Genomic DNA, 15,095 nt, shown 5'->3' with positions numbered 1-15,095 from the left:
TATCGGTCGAAAACGCTTGTATTTATCCTTGGACTTGCAGTTTTAGGAAGACGTCTAGGCGATTAAAAATTCTTCCCTCGAGAATTAGTTGCATAATATTTTTCAAAGAAGTCTAAATCGGAGGAGCAGTGCGTGGTTGAGAAGGAAGTCGTAAGAATCTTAGATTATGATTGATCTATTCATAACATTTTTTATTTATTTTCAGCATTCGTCTATATACAATATCTCGTTACGTACAAATGACGGTTTTACGGAATTAGTGTTCGTTTAACGGGCGAAAGAATTAAATGGTATAAGTACAGGGTGCAAAAAAGAAAAATTAGTGTAAAAATCACCATAAATAGCGTGATTCTACACCTTCGAATCGGTGGAAATTCGTAAAAAAGGTTTGTGCAAAGTTCATCTTAACCTTGAAATTCAAGATCAAAGATCTTTTATTACATCATATTTTACTCGTTATGAGGATCAGAAATCTTAAACAGGCCCCATGGGTCGCGATCCAACCGCAATTCTCTTGGCAAAAATTGTTAAAGTTTCGACAATTTTCAACCTTCTCGATACGGCGCTCGTCCGTAGTTACTTCACGGCTAAGAGCGATTACATAGTACTCATAGAGGTTAAACTGATTTTATTCGCAATACCCTATAATTGCAAATATATTGTATTTATTATCGGCGTAAACAAATAAATGGGGCCAAATAATATGGTTCCTAGTAATTCCTGCTCATACGTTGATAGCAATTAAATTCTTTCCATCGTTACATGGAGATTTCTGTCAGCCCTCCTCTCATTCTGTTGATTGAGGATGCTGCCACTTCAAAAACTATTTGCATCTGTAAATAACACACGTTCCAAAAAAGCGTGCTTCGCGCTGTAATTCATGTAGTAGTTTCTAACGGCAAAATCTTCGTCGAGCGTAGAATCATGCCACTATGGTGGCTTGCACATTTACTTTTTTTTACGCCCTGTACATAGTGTTATAGCATAGTGCCTTTCATTTATAAATAATTGAGCAAGAAAGATGGCACGTACTTTTGACTAGATTGGTTTTCATAACATCGCGCCACTGTCGAACTTCTTAATTTTGTTTTACTCGATGCCGTCTATAATAAATGGCGGAAAACATAATACTCGAACTTAAAATCACAGAGATAATAAAATTTCCTAGTAGCAGAATGTCTGCCGAATCCATCCATATGGTAAATACCCTTGCTGTAAACAGAAATCAATGTTTTTATTGGGAACCATCGGTAGAGAAATAGATAGAGCAAATATTTCTATAGAGAGATCAACATTTTTTTGTTATCTATAACTTACTTAAATTAGTAAATGCGGAAATAAACCAGGTAATCGGCGACACTGTATCCGCATTTTTCGCTCGAAAAATGGCCACTAATTGAACGACTTTGCTTGAGACAGAAATTGGAGTGCACAGTGGCTGTCAATTACAAAAAAAATTAATAGATGACCGGAGAGTTATCGATTACATTTTTTTAAATTTATTATTAATTAGTTAACTAACCGCCAAAATCGTAAGAACGACTTTCGGGATAAGTTGCATTGCGAAAGAGATACTTATGGCAATATAGAGTATTGAGACCAAAATTGAGAACGTATTTATTTTATTTAAGTACTTCAGCACTAGGAAGATTAGTATGTATTCTTGCAATAGAATAACAGGATACTCCAAATAAGATAGTATCGAGTAACCATTTGTAAAATTATAACTAGCCATCACGGTATAGCTGTAAGAAATTCAATGTCAAATTAAGCTTACTTGTAAAAAGCATTCAAAGTTTTTTAAACATATTTTCTAGCTAAGTTAAAATACAAACATCGATGCACGATATACAAGATAAACTTACCTAGTTAATTCTAGCAGAAGGCCTACAACTGAGATTTGATCTGCTGATTTAGCAGTCAATAAATTCAAAATTTGAGGAATCTTTAATACAAAGCACATGCCTATTGTTATAAGGCTCAAAAAATCTGCTAATAGTTGGAGTAACATATTTTCATTTGTTTAATTTCTGTACCTGCGATCGAACATTACGTAAGAACTTCAGTTGTACTTTCAAATTTATTTGTTTGTTACATAAAATTTACATTTTATTACTTACATAAAATAATAAATAACAGATAAAAATATTAAAACAAAAATTCACAAAAAAAAAAATATAAAATACGCAATAATAATACTATTTCGAACTAATTGATAAACTGCTATTCGCACTAAACGTATGATTTTAAAGCATCTATAATACAATTTTTGACAGTTTTTACAAATTGTTTTATACAATTGCATTACCTTATACTTTTTACTTAACACGTTACGAACATGTTGATATAAATTTAACAAATTATAAATTAATACTAACTTTTTAACTTACTTTTTAATATTTAATCTCTATTTACACTTTGCCTCACAAGTGTATGTGATTGTACCGATACATATCTTATAATTACTTTGGCAATTGTTCATGCACACCTGTGCCATGCTTGCATACCTTTTACACTTGCGCAATTACACATAGTTGCAAGAAATATACACACGTAAATTAGAAATTAGAATTCATAATTATCAGTCGAAACAGAGATTTCTCTTCTGGTTGAGCGATCGAAGATACATTTACTCGACACGACAGCACCATCGATATCGTGTTTATCCTATACCGTGATAGAGGTTTCCTCTCTGTCTGCGTTTAGTAGATTTTCATCTAGGAACTTTTTAAAACGGTTCATGTGCAACAACTTTAAAAAGATTAACAAAAAGATAGGAGTAATGTAAAATAACTTGAAAATTAGAGAAAAATTTGTAAATAATGATAATAAAATGAATAATCAACGCGTGACATTTAAGCAATAGAATATGCTAAATGCTTTACATATTTTTATCGACGCGTTGGAATGTCTCCAAAATTATTAGTTTGAGAGAATGTTCGCTTTAAATTTGTTTTAAATTTACTTTAAAATAATTGTAAAAGAAAGTAATAGGTTTTTGTATTCTTATTCTTACAAATTGTATAAATAAGTATGGTTTTGCATTAAACAAATTATATTTTATTTGTGAATGTTGGCCATTTGAAAATGTATGACTAACTACGTACATAAAACCATTTCGAATTGTGCAACCACATTGGTGGCTGCAGTTCCTCCTTTTGTGAAATGCATCGTCGATCCCGGAAAGTACTCGAATAGAAGTCTTCCTCAGCATGACAGACGGAATGTGGGAACGGAACCGACATGGAGTAAACTGTAACGTGAAGGACTTGCGTTTGTCTTTTAAATATTGATTTGTCTGTCGAACGAACGTTATGTGACAACGATGAACGTTTTTCTGATACTTTGCTTCGTTGACAAATATTACGTGAATGCGAACGAGTTGCAAGTAACCTAGCATAAGTACGTAAAATCCACTTCTAACTTTCGAAACGTCAAACGTAGTCCACTACTATCTACGATGCAAACATCAACCTTGCCGGGATATTAAAGTGCTCATTGTACGGCATGTACCTTGATCAAGATATTTCGAATATTTTGCACAATAGACAGCTAAAAGATGAATCATACCAAAGGATATCCCAATTTCAGTCTGTACTACGCTAACGTGGGTCTAAATTTCTTTATCAAGTGATATCAAGACATATTGTTTTTTTATGTCATATATCTTTTGACAGTACTAATGCTTTTCGTAAGAATATGTTTCTCCGTGGATTCTTTCTGTTTCACGTACACTCGTACTATTCAATTTGCTCAAGAAAAATTTATATGATTTACATAATCGAAGGTTAAATGTTAAAAATTTATGAAACGTGAGTGTGTATGCGTGCGCGCGCGCGCGCGCGCTACATGCGTTTGCGTGTAAAATACATTTTTTCAAAAGTCAAATTTTTCGATTTTTTCTTTAAATAATGTAATAACATTAAACAAGTATATTAAATAAATATAATTATTTCTTTTGAATCACGGAAGAAAGATTTTTGTAACTGTTGCGTGGAGATGTAAATTTAAATTACTCTAACATAAATCTGTTTTAAATATCCTTTCAGTTTCTTATTCATAATGGACCATATAAAAAGTACAAGTACTTATATAAACATGAAGATCACGAGACACTCGCGTATTGCTTGTAATTGCTATTTTCAGGTAAGGATTCTAATTTAACTGAGAAACCAAATTTAATTCATCGATTAGGTTGATTTATACAATTAACCAGTAATATTTAAAATATTAATAGTGATATTGAATTCTGCTATAATATTATAGGGGACAATGTGGAACTTCCAAAAATTTTGGCTATTATAAATCCTTTAACAAACAAATAAACTAAAAGTATTGAGATGGACTCTCCACCGTCATGTTCACTAAGCGCTACTGGACCTCTCAGTGATCTTGGTAGCAGTGGAATTGGAGGGTCCATTTCTAGCGATTCAGTTCGAGCACATCTTGCAATCGAGGTATAGCTTATTGCAGTATGATGTTCATATTCGTACAAGACGTAAAGTACATATTAAAAGTATGTAATACTTTTCAAGTTGAGCGAATAATTTACTTTTGTTTTAGATGCAAGAAAGCGATATAGAAAGTAAATCTTTATCGCAAGATTCTTTTGATTATTCAGATGGTATGTGTGGTGAAAATTTTAATACATTGAAAAAAGGACCAGGATGGACTGATGCTGATGGAAAACTAGAAGTTGAAGTGGTCGATGTAGCTATTAAACCTCCACCAGAATTTCAAGATAGCCCTTCTCCTCCTAACTCTGAATCTTCATCTGCACCGATCCTTAGCTATGCACGATTAATGAGACAAAAAGTTCCACAACTAATAGACGATTATGCCGAAAATTTAGTACAGTCGATGATTGAAGAAGCGCTAATAATATCTTGTAGAATATCATGGCCAGAAGGAAGAATAGCGCCTGCAACAAATCATGTACCGGTGGTAACTCGTAGTGTATATAATCCAAAACGTCTTTGGGCAACAGATTTGTTGACACCTTCATCGTGTCAGGGAGCTACCACTTTAATTACCCCATATAGCACTTTGAATCGTCCAAATTCACGATGTTCTTTAGCTTCTTCTCGTTTGTCCAGTTCTCATAATTCAATAAATACCTCAGGACTGAGTCATAAAGTGGATGACAGCAGTTTTATCACCTCTGCTATGTCACATGATGTTTTAACGACCAGTGAGATTAGTGATATGTACAATGTGCCCTTTGATTCTGACATTTATACTGTACCAATAGATGTAGTTAGACCTTTGCATGATCTTAGAACGCCGCAAAGGCCCAAACGTCATAGACATCATCGTAAAAGGAGAAGAAATGTGTCTGCTAGTTCACAGAGTGAATTAGAAGCCCATATTCAGCAAGCAAGGCATTATTGTGGAAAACCTCGAGCTATTACACACGTCATAAAATCACAGAGACTATTATCCGATGTATGCTGCAATGAAACTGGGAACGGAAAGCGTCATAGCGTTCCGGGCACATCTGGTCGACATACGTCTCGAACATCTAATGGTCACATGCATAATATTGGTGAACCAATTCACATGACTTTACATGAAGTGCGTCAATATTTGCAAACACTATACTCAAGCTCCAGTGATTCTAGTGAAAATAAAATTAAACGCGATAATAAAGCTCCAATAAGTCATACACCTGTACACCTTGCAATGCCAAAAGGTATTAGTGTAAATAATAACAATAGATATAGTAACCCGCATACAGATTCAGCGATGGATACTCCGATTTCAAACAAAAATAGCAATGGACTGATTCACAATAACAATAATAATAATAATAATAATAATAACAATAATCATAATGGTAATGTTAAGAAGCATAAAAAAAATTCGTTTGTTAGCATTAAACATAAAAAGGTGAAAGATGAGCCACATAAAGAGAAGGTCGATTCTGAAAGAGAAAAGATTAAGAAGAGCCAACGAAACTTCTCATTAAATTTGAAACAAACACTTTGCAATATCTTTAGATTCAGGCGTTTGGGTTCTCCGGACCATTTCGTAGAGAAAAGAAATAGCATTGTACAGGGTGAAATTGTAGAAGAAGAAGAGGGTGTTGATTCTGACCAACATGCTAATAATAATAATACTACCTCAGAGGTAGATTCCTCTGTACAAAAGCTACCTTTTTTTAAGCGTGCATTACCGCCATTGCCGAAAAGCAATGGGCATGTAGGATGTGTTGAACAAGCGGAAGATGCGCTTACAACGATGGTATCTAAGTGTGAAAGTCCAACTTCTATACCACCACAAATGCCTCTACCTGCGCCAAAAGTCGAGGATGAACCAGCAGAAGATACCAGCATGGATTTTGCTGCTAGTATTGAGAAAGTAAAGGATGTATGTAACTTATACATTTTATTTCCTTTTTAAAGTTATTATATTATGTTGGGCATTAAGGTATATTATAATTATTAAATTTTATTTATAATAGTATGGATGGTATTGGGGCCCAATATCTGGTGAAGCTGCAGAGAAAATACTGTCGAATGAACCAGACGGATCATTCATTGTACGAGACAGTAGCGATGATCATTATATTTTTTCCTTATCATTTAGGCTTAACAGCTGTGTGCGACATGTAAGAATTGAGCACGATCAGGGTAAGTTTTATGTTTTTATTGATACAGTTTTTCTATACACCGTCATTTTTTTAATACAATTTTAATGTCGTGTGCGCATTGTATATGTAGGTAATTTCAGCTTTGGAAGTTGCACAAAATTCAAGTCTCATACAATTGTCGACTTTATCGAGAATGCGGTAGAACATTCACGTAGTGGACGATATTTGTTTTTTCTTCATCGACGGCCAGTGTTAGGTCCAATGCGTGTGCAACTTCTTCACCCAGTGTCAAGATTTAAACAGGTTCAAAGTTTACAGCATACATGCAGATTTGTTATTTTGAAGATGGTACGCAGGGATCTTATTCCCACTCTACCTCTGCCTCGGCGGCTCATTGATTACCTGAGCACGCCTCATTACTACAGTGAACAGTTAGCTGAACAGGACGATAGAGCTGAATCTCCTGTTAGTTCTTCAACTGGTGAATTAGAGAAGATTTGTTTCACACCACAAGGCCTATCGTGAGGTACAAATATATAATCTTTTGTCCTTCATTTTTGTGAAATACTTGCCAAATGTTTAGTATGTATGGTTTAAGATTTAAGATTTCACACAATTTCGTTCCATATGATTTTGTTAAAGAATATTACGATTAAATATGGGAATAACCTATTTTTACATATATTATACGTTAAATTAAATTTGAAATATACAATTTTTATATCTGTTTGAAAAGAAGGGTAATCCGTTCCACGCAGTTCGTATATAGAAAAATATAGTTAATCGCATAAAAGTACTAAACGAATTGGAAAGCAAAAGGTAAAATTACTTCGAAGATAATTTTCAATCAGAATTCATATTGACACGATTAAAAATGCACAAGTAGATTGATATCAGATGTTGAATTTATGATTTTCTCATTTTGTCATAAAATGATTTCCAGAGCACTTATACAATAATCTCAACAAATTCTATGTTATCAGTTTTAATATAAGTTCCTGTCTTTTATTTTAAAATACCTTTACGAGTTCATACGATGCAATGAATGTATAATATTCATATATGTATAATGATGCAAAACGGTGATCGAATAACTCCTTCTTGCGTGCCATATATCTCGTACTACTCTGTTCATATAGACATTAAAATCATAATGTTCTTTATTCATTGGTTTTTAGTTAATAAATTATGCTTTTGCCAGAGATTATTCAGTTATGCATTTCATTACTTTCTGTAAAAGTTTAAAATACGTTTTTTAACGTAAATAGAAAGAATATGAATATAGTTAATCTACGTCCTACATTTGACGTTCCACTTTATTGAATGATCAATATAGAGTCAATAAATAATTTTAAATATGATGCACATGCAAGCAATTATGGAAAGATGCTGTAGACTAACACATTATATTAAGGTATAATCTGGCATATATAAATATCAGTTATATCTGTCAACTGTAGAATATTCTCAATATTAATCAGTTCAACATGTTGTTATATCGTGTTTTAAGTTTAGAAGTAGCTGCCACAGACTGATTAACTTAGACAAAATATTCAACGAATTAATGGAATCATAATATAGTATAAATATTTTCATTCAAGCATCAATCGTATTTTTCCGCAAATTATTATCATAATCATTTCCAAGAATAATCTTTGGATGGGACATGTTATTTTAGATTGCTTTATAATGTAAATATTTTTGTGTACATTACTTGATTTTATAGAATAATTAAATCGCCAGGAATTTATTAATATCTGGCACATTAGATATATATATATTTTGTGATTCTTTAAGTCTATAAAGGATAATTAATATATGATGTGCAATCTTTTAAATGTATTACACTTGTTTGCATTCTTTATAGCCAATTTTAAAATAAGGTTTAATGATATTTACCTTGAAAGGGTAAGAGCTTCTTTGTTAAAACTGATTAGCGACTGGTGCTATATAAAATTATAAATTATAGAATTCTGATTCCTTAAATTATACAGTTGAATCAAGATAATCGAAGTCACTGTTTATTCTTGTGCTCAGATAAACTTAGCAAGATTACATCGTGCAATGCACTTGATCGAATTTAGTTATATTATATATTTAATTTTTGGTAAGTGATAGTTTTACCTATGTAAATGATTTTTTTTTAATTCGGATAAAGTTCCCGAAACTTACATTCTCGAATTATATTTGATTTGCAATTATTATATAGATTTTAGATTGTAGCTTAATACTAAGAATTTATATAAGTCAAGTGAAAAGTTTTCAATTTACAATTTCGACTAACCAAATCGAAAAGTAGAAAGGAGCTTCAGATAAGATTTAGTAAATTGTAATGATACATATTTTTATTTTTGTCCCTTACCTCTGAAGAGATGTATAAACTCATCTTCAGAAACAGAGACATTACTTTGATAAATTTTGTATTGTGTAATGTTATACAGAGCTCGCTATGAAGCATTGATATAAAGATAGATTTTTCAAGAAAGGAGAAAGTTTTTATACAAAATATGTACTAACTGTTACTAGAAAAATTTATTAACGAATCTTTGTTTTATTTTATCTTTAAATTGCTTTTCCTGTGCAGCTTCATCAATCATGGAATAGCAAGGGCCACATATACATACATATTGCTCAGAAGTTTTTGTTGCACTTTCGTGAACTTTGCAGTACTAAATAAACAAATTTTATACTCAATATTCACGTGGTAGATTTTGCAATATAATTACTATTACCAGATTGTCTGACAAGACTATGTCTAAGGATAAATCTAAACATATGTGAAGCATGTGCGTATAATTAATGGTTAAAGGCACCATGATACCTCAGCCGCAGTGGCAGGTATATAGAGCAGAATTAGTACCATTTTATAACAAATGTATTTTACATTAATATAAGTTGCACATACGTATTCTTGTGAAGAAATTAGCATTATTGAAAAATATCAATACTTTATTCGATTATGTTTCACTACTATTAACATCAATATTGAAAAAAAAAAAAAAAAAAAATACGAAAATTCTATGCCAAGTGCTATTGGACGATATAATATATGTTCAAAAGATATTTCTTTTATGTGATTATATATAAGTAAGCGTGGCATTGAATAACAGCTTCGTATTTTTATAATGTCTCTCCAATGAGGATATGTAGAAAGTAACAAATTTAATTCTACATTTTTGATACCAAAATGTGATATTATCGTTAATGTAAAAGTTTGCAATTGACCGTACATTTTCAAGACAAAGTGTTCTTTCATGGTATTAAAATATTCTTGAAGGAGTATCCTTTTAAATAGAAAATCTTTAAATCTGATTACGAAAATGTATGGTTCAATTTAATATTTAATTAGAAAATTATTATAACAAATCTTTTATAAAAAAGAAGGGAAATGCACTTGGCATAGAACAATAATTTATTTCTTATATGCCAAAGTTTATAATTGTATTCAAAGTATAACATTAATTTATCAATTAAGATATTGTGTTAAAATACACGTTATTTATGTATTGTTCTAGAACGCTATTTTAGCCCACTATATATACATATATTTGTATATGTATATTCGGTTTTGCAGAATTGTATAAAAATACGTAAATGTATGCAAAGGGTACCATAACAAAAGTAGAAAAGTTAAAGGTTACTTGTACGAGTTATATTTCTGAGACACGCGATGTCGTACTTTGATTATAATGTTCCGATATATACAATTTTTTATTATTGTTTATTATAAATAATTGACAAGTGCTAGTCATAAACATTGCGTCTTAAGTTGGAGTTCAGTATTGTTTACTAATAAATATCAATTTACTTCCAAATATTTGTATTTATTTTTTTATCTTTTTCAAAGATATAATCCAAACATATTTTCAATAGAAGGGAGCGCTAAAACTATGTAAGTTCTTTGTTGTTATTTTAATAATTATTCTTTCTTAAATTATGATTTTATATTCTTCAATTTATTTATTCTAGTCTAATATAATTTATCACCAAGTTCGATGGCTATTAGAGTGAAGGATGCATGATAATCAGAAACCTATCACAAATCTTTCAATTTTGTAAATATTTAAAGTAATATGAGGTATGCTTTCCAACATGCACAACAGAAGTGTGCATGACTTATTGACACATTAACAGATGTATTACACTACAAAAAAGAAAAAAAAAAAGAGAAAGAAAAAGAAAGAAAAAAAAGGACAATCTTCGTTTGCTTTTATGATAAAAGAACTTTAAGTTTAAATTCAAAAAAATATCCTACTTTTATAAGCCTTTTTCATCTACAATTAAGTTTCTATAATTTTGTAATGGTAACATTAATTTTACTATAAGTTTTGAATGTACAAATTTCGTTACACTCCACAAATATCTATAATGTACTCATCCAAAATGTTATTTCAGCTTCTTTTTGTAAATATTTTTCAATATCGCAATAAAATGATTTAACAGAGAATTGTTTACTAATGAATACTTAGTACTATGTTCGTAATTGTAATACATTCATTATTTACATAGTTTAATTATACGTAATTTGTAATTCATTTGCACAACTCAGATTTCCCATATCTTTGAGCACAAGAAAAAATTTTGTTCATTATTTCATTAACTAATTCAGTCAAAGGTACTCTAAGTGTAAACAAATGCATATGTATTTGATTACCCATGTTTGTACGGCAATGTTGAAAATAAAATACATTTTTTAAGACCAATATCCTGAGTTGTTAATTCGTTTTTAATTCAATACTTTTACCACTATTACACATGACCGTAAAACATGTTTGTAAGTACATATCACATTCCAATAAAATTTTAATTCAAACATAATATGTATTTTACACTGGATCGTATGATATTTTAATTACAATTTTGTTTCCAATAAAGTATTAAACATCTTAATTTAAGGTGGAATACCAAGTGTTTTTCTAACTAGCTTTTGGGCGATTTTTTCAAATTCTGCGCGATCTTCTCTCCACATTTTAGCTGCATCAACATTTGCTCCACTTTCATCATTTGGCTCTGCTAACATACTTACCACACTTAACAATATCTTTTCTACACTTTGAACCGGACTCCACCTTTCTGCACTGCTTTCATAGCCCATAGGATCGTCACCGGGTGCATGTAATATACTTATACATACTCTACCATCTACATAAACTAAAGAAAGGTAAATTCTTGTTAATTTTTGGGGATTCATGACGAATCAACATAGTAATTTGATATTTCAGTAAAAAAAATCTTACTATTTGGATGGAACATTTCACAAGTGAATTGCATCTTTGGCGGACTTAGTGGGTAATCTGGTGGAAATATAAGTTTTGCTGGAAAAACACCACCTTCAAAGCATGTTCCTTCTGGTCCACTGTAAACATGCATGCATGACGCATGTTGACGTTCAACTTGTAAAATTCAAAAGAAGATGGAAATATGGGGCAGACATTTTATTATAAACACGTCATGCATAAAAACGAATTTTTGCGGGTGAAGAAAAGATTTTTATAAATAAAAAAAAACAAATTTTTATTGCTTAAATACGTACGTGATTAAGGCTTCCCATTCGAAAAAATTTTCTTCATTTATTGGACCAGCGATAATACCTTCAGGTGGATTTAAGGTTAACTCTGCAAGTTATGCAGTACTTGTTACATTATCGTTTAAAATCAAATAGAAAAAATAGCAAAAGGAAAAGTTTTATACGATTTCTTTAGTGTAGTGTCAACTGCAAGAAATTAAATTTGATTCTCACGTTTGTACTCTGCCATCAATCGTCTCAGTGCAGAACCCGCCATTGTTTTTGTCATAGGGGTTAATAACGGCGATTTAATGAAACGTCAAAAATTGAATATTAGGTTAAAACTGGTTAAAGTAACAGACAGACAGAGAGAGAAAGAGAGAGAGAGAGAGAGAGAGAGAATCATTGACGCATTTATACGTAATTAAAGAAACAATTAATCGTTTTATATCTTATATTGTTCTTAAACTGGAACAATGACAATGTAATGTTTTAAATGGCGACAGAAGAACATAAATATTTAGCAGATATTATAAAAAATACACATGCCACGTTGCGACAAGAAGCTCAGGATTACGGTCCTGAGATTGCATGGAAACGACACATATGTCGTAAAGACATTTTGCAGGTTTGTTTAATTTTTTTTATAAATATTAAGATAAAATAATAGTGGTATTCGCACGTAAGATATTGCAAGATAACCTTATGTATGTGTTTTAGAAATATGCTTCTTGTATGGTAAAATTGGCAACTATCCACTGGATGGAAAATAACTTAAACACCAAGAGTTCAACGTATTCGAGAATAGAATGGATCAAATATCAATGTGAAGAATATTTTTTAAACGAAGGAAGACAGAAATATGATTTGAGAGAAGAAGATATTAAACTGAAAATAGACACAAATTTGTCAAAAACTGAAGTTGCCATAAATTGTACTGTAAATATTAAATGTCAGGAAAATCAAATATTGGAAAACTTCGATAACGATCTTCAGAAGTCAGTTCAAAAGATATTATTATTGGATGTAGGCAGTTGTTATAATCCATTTGAAGCTCTAGATATATTTGAAGTAACTGCAATAGATCTAAGTGGTATACCAGATAAAGTTTTTTGTTGTGACTTTTTAAATGTTCAAATCGGACAAGAAACATTATATTCAAACGATAAAGAAGAAATTTTGCAATTGCCTGAAAACTATTTTCAGGTAGTTGTATTTTCTTTATTTTTGGAATATTTACCCTGCCCAAAACAAAGATATTTATGTTGTAAAAAAGCCTATGATTTATTGCAACCAGGTGGTATACTTTTTATCATAAGCCCTGATTCAAAACATGTTAATGCAAATGCCAAGATCATAAAATCATGGAGATACGTCCTGAGTAAATTAGGATTTATGAGAATAAAATACGAAAAATTGCAACATATACATTGCATAATATTCAGAAAATGTGTGTTTAAACATGTTGCATCAAGGTGGGCGAATTTGCAAGTACTACCGCAGGATGATCCTTTATTTTTAGATGATACTTCAATTTATATTCCGCAAGATTTCCGAGATGTATCTAACAAAATTAAAGAACAAGATAAACAAGAGTACGATACGAATGAAGTAATGACTATGTTCAATGAATTACCTTTTGAGCAAATGTAACACAAGCAAGATTAACGGTTAATTTTTATTTCTTAAAATTGTAAACATAGATAAAACTCTGATAAAGAATTGCGGCAAAAAATAAATATTGACATTTTTAACTAGTTTTGATGAATCTTATTTTTATTTTTTCAGATTGTGTCATGTTAATTCTAGCGACGGAAATATTTTATGGTAATTTTTTTTTATGTTATATCTGGTTACGTATAGGGACATACTTTCATATAGTTTCCTAGAATTCATCTTATTCATTTTACACGCCATTTTGAATGTTCTTTTCTAACTTCTGTTCGTTAGGTGCACACGTGGTGAGATTACTTTTACCGTTTATGATATTTGGATATCGTATTTTTTATTAGCTGCAACGTCTAATAAGGTAGATCGATCAAGTATTTCGTTAAAAGAAACCGAAGAATTTAGCAAATTTTTAATAAATTGAATAGAAAATACTTTATTTTCTTTGATCACTGTATAGGTTATCATGCAGATGCCAATTTTCATATTTATGCATGTACATAAGTAAGATTAATGCAAAATTTTAATATATATATAATTCTTTCAGATCGTTCAAAATGTCGTCCCATTTAAACTGGATGATTATTCGCAATAATAATGCATTCCTTTTGAAGAAACGTAACATTAATAAACCATTTTCTACGGTTTGTATTACATATACACTGTTGTATGATCGAACGATTTTCTTTTCGCAGCTAATGACTTTCATGAGAATTTATAGTTTGACGTGTGATATAAACTTTCAGGAACCAAACAATTTGAACAATTTGAGTAGCTACCGTTATTCTGGTTTGATTCATAGGAAAAGCGTAGGTGTTGTTGATACGGCTGATAAAAAAGGATTTACTGTAGTATATAAAAAAGCTAAAGCTATGAACAAGCCTGCAAAAGCTACGGTTAGGTGTACAATGAAAGCCGGAGCTCGTCGTTCTCTATATAAGTTGAAGCGATTGCTTACAAAGAACAAGTATCGTGTAGATCTTACAAAGGTAAATTAATTTGGAATAAGAAGTAGAATATATGTATAACCTATTTAAAAGAAGTTTTAATACACGTAATATTTTCAGGCTGCCTTGCGTCGCGCTAGTGCTGTGTTACGTTCTCAGAAGCCTTTACCTGCTAAGAAGACCCGTACAACCAAAAAGGCTGATTAATTTGTGTACATTAATAAATATACATTTTAATGTAAATTTACAGACATGACATATACTGTGAAGAAGATTTATTAACTTATTAATTATTTCACCAAGATGTAACTAATTTAGTTGCCTACGATAATAGTCATTTATCGGGAGAAACATAGATACTTTAATTTTAATTGTAGTATTT

At 31.0% G+C, this 15,095-nt stretch overlaps 5 protein-coding genes across 11 annotated transcripts; 3 read left to right on the top strand and 2 right to left on the bottom strand.

Annotated features, from left to right (window-relative positions):
* Positions 1 to 648: 648 nt before the first annotated feature.
* LOC117242133 (mannose-P-dolichol utilization defect 1 protein homolog) lies at positions 649 to 2,721 on the bottom strand. 2 transcript variants are annotated; one of them, XM_033508558.1, is made up of 5 exons: positions 2,391 to 2,721; positions 1,866 to 2,036; positions 1,523 to 1,745; positions 1,318 to 1,438; positions 649 to 1,212 (listed from the first exon to the last, which is right to left on the bottom strand). In XM_033508558.1, the coding sequence occupies exons 2-5, from the start codon at positions 2,009 to 2,011 to the stop codon at positions 1,079 to 1,081; spliced, it is 624 nt and encodes a 207-aa protein (XP_033364449.1). In that variant the 5' UTR covers positions 2,012 to 2,036; positions 2,391 to 2,721; the 3' UTR covers positions 649 to 1,078. The 2 variants fall into 2 exon arrangements, with proteins under 2 accessions (XP_033364449.1, XP_033364450.1); XM_033508559.1 differs by having other exon boundaries at positions 2,508 to 2,721.
* A 396-nt stretch (positions 2,722 to 3,117) lies between these two features.
* Positions 3,118 to 10,407, top strand: LOC117242164 (putative uncharacterized protein DDB_G0277255). Of its 3 annotated transcripts, none has more exons than XM_033508620.1 (6): positions 3,118 to 3,260; positions 4,050 to 4,146; positions 4,267 to 4,457; positions 4,564 to 6,369; positions 6,464 to 6,632; positions 6,723 to 10,407. In XM_033508620.1, the coding sequence occupies exons 3-6, from the start codon at positions 4,341 to 4,343 to the stop codon at positions 7,115 to 7,117; spliced, it is 2,487 nt and encodes an 828-aa protein (XP_033364511.1). In that variant the 5' UTR covers positions 3,118 to 3,260; positions 4,050 to 4,146; positions 4,267 to 4,340; the 3' UTR covers positions 7,118 to 10,407. The 3 variants fall into 3 exon arrangements, with proteins under 3 accessions (XP_033364511.1, XP_033364508.1, XP_033364509.1); XM_033508617.1 differs by having other exon boundaries at positions 3,120 to 3,402; XM_033508618.1 differs by having other exon boundaries at positions 3,120 to 3,607.
* Positions 10,408 to 11,039: 632 nt separating this feature from the next.
* Positions 11,040 to 12,934, bottom strand: LOC117242166 (ubiquitin-conjugating enzyme E2 G2). Of its 3 annotated transcripts, none has more exons than XM_033508624.1 (4): positions 12,801 to 12,934; positions 12,126 to 12,207; positions 11,830 to 11,948; positions 11,040 to 11,743 (listed from the first exon to the last, which is right to left on the bottom strand). In XM_033508624.1, the coding sequence occupies exons 3-4, from the start codon at positions 11,861 to 11,863 to the stop codon at positions 11,484 to 11,486; spliced, it is 294 nt and encodes a 97-aa protein (XP_033364515.1). In that variant the 5' UTR covers positions 11,864 to 11,948; positions 12,126 to 12,207; positions 12,801 to 12,934; the 3' UTR covers positions 11,040 to 11,483. The 3 variants fall into 3 exon arrangements, with proteins under 3 accessions (XP_033364515.1, XP_033364513.1, XP_033364514.1); XM_033508622.1 differs by lacking the exon at positions 12,801 to 12,934 and adding an exon at positions 12,333 to 12,477; XM_033508623.1 differs by lacking the exon at positions 12,801 to 12,934 and adding an exon at positions 12,284 to 12,302.
* LOC117242165 (S-adenosylmethionine sensor upstream of mTORC1) lies at positions 12,505 to 13,857 on the top strand. The gene is made up of 2 exons (XM_033508621.1): positions 12,505 to 12,726; positions 12,819 to 13,857. Exons 1-2 carry the CDS (start codon positions 12,595 to 12,597, stop codon positions 13,749 to 13,751), a joined length of 1,065 nt encoding a protein of 354 aa, XP_033364512.1. The 5' UTR covers positions 12,505 to 12,594; the 3' UTR covers positions 13,752 to 13,857.
* Positions 13,858 to 13,968: 111 nt separating this feature from the next.
* LOC117242167 (60S ribosomal protein L28) lies at positions 13,969 to 14,960 on the top strand. 2 transcript variants are annotated; one of them, XM_033508626.1, is made up of 4 exons: positions 13,969 to 14,059; positions 14,314 to 14,410; positions 14,513 to 14,755; positions 14,834 to 14,960. In XM_033508626.1, exons 2-4 carry the CDS (start codon positions 14,324 to 14,326, stop codon positions 14,918 to 14,920), a joined length of 417 nt encoding a protein of 138 aa, XP_033364517.1. In that variant the 5' UTR covers positions 13,969 to 14,059; positions 14,314 to 14,323; the 3' UTR covers positions 14,921 to 14,960. The 2 variants fall into 2 exon arrangements, with proteins under 2 accessions (XP_033364517.1, XP_033364516.1); XM_033508625.1 differs by having other exon boundaries at positions 13,992 to 14,127.
* Positions 14,961 to 15,095: the final 135 nt, after the last annotated feature.

Source organism: Bombus vosnesenskii, unplaced genomic scaffold (genome assembly GCF_011952255.1).
Source record: "Bombus vosnesenskii isolate JDL3184/JDL3185 unplaced genomic scaffold, Bvos_JDL3184-5_v1.1 scf7180000016263, whole genome shotgun sequence".
In the NCBI taxonomy this organism is placed as follows: domain Eukaryota; kingdom Metazoa; phylum Arthropoda; class Insecta; order Hymenoptera; family Apidae; genus Bombus; species Bombus vosnesenskii.
The sequence above is the reverse complement of the archived record's forward strand: the minus strand, read 5'-3'. Positions and strand labels throughout refer to the sequence as shown.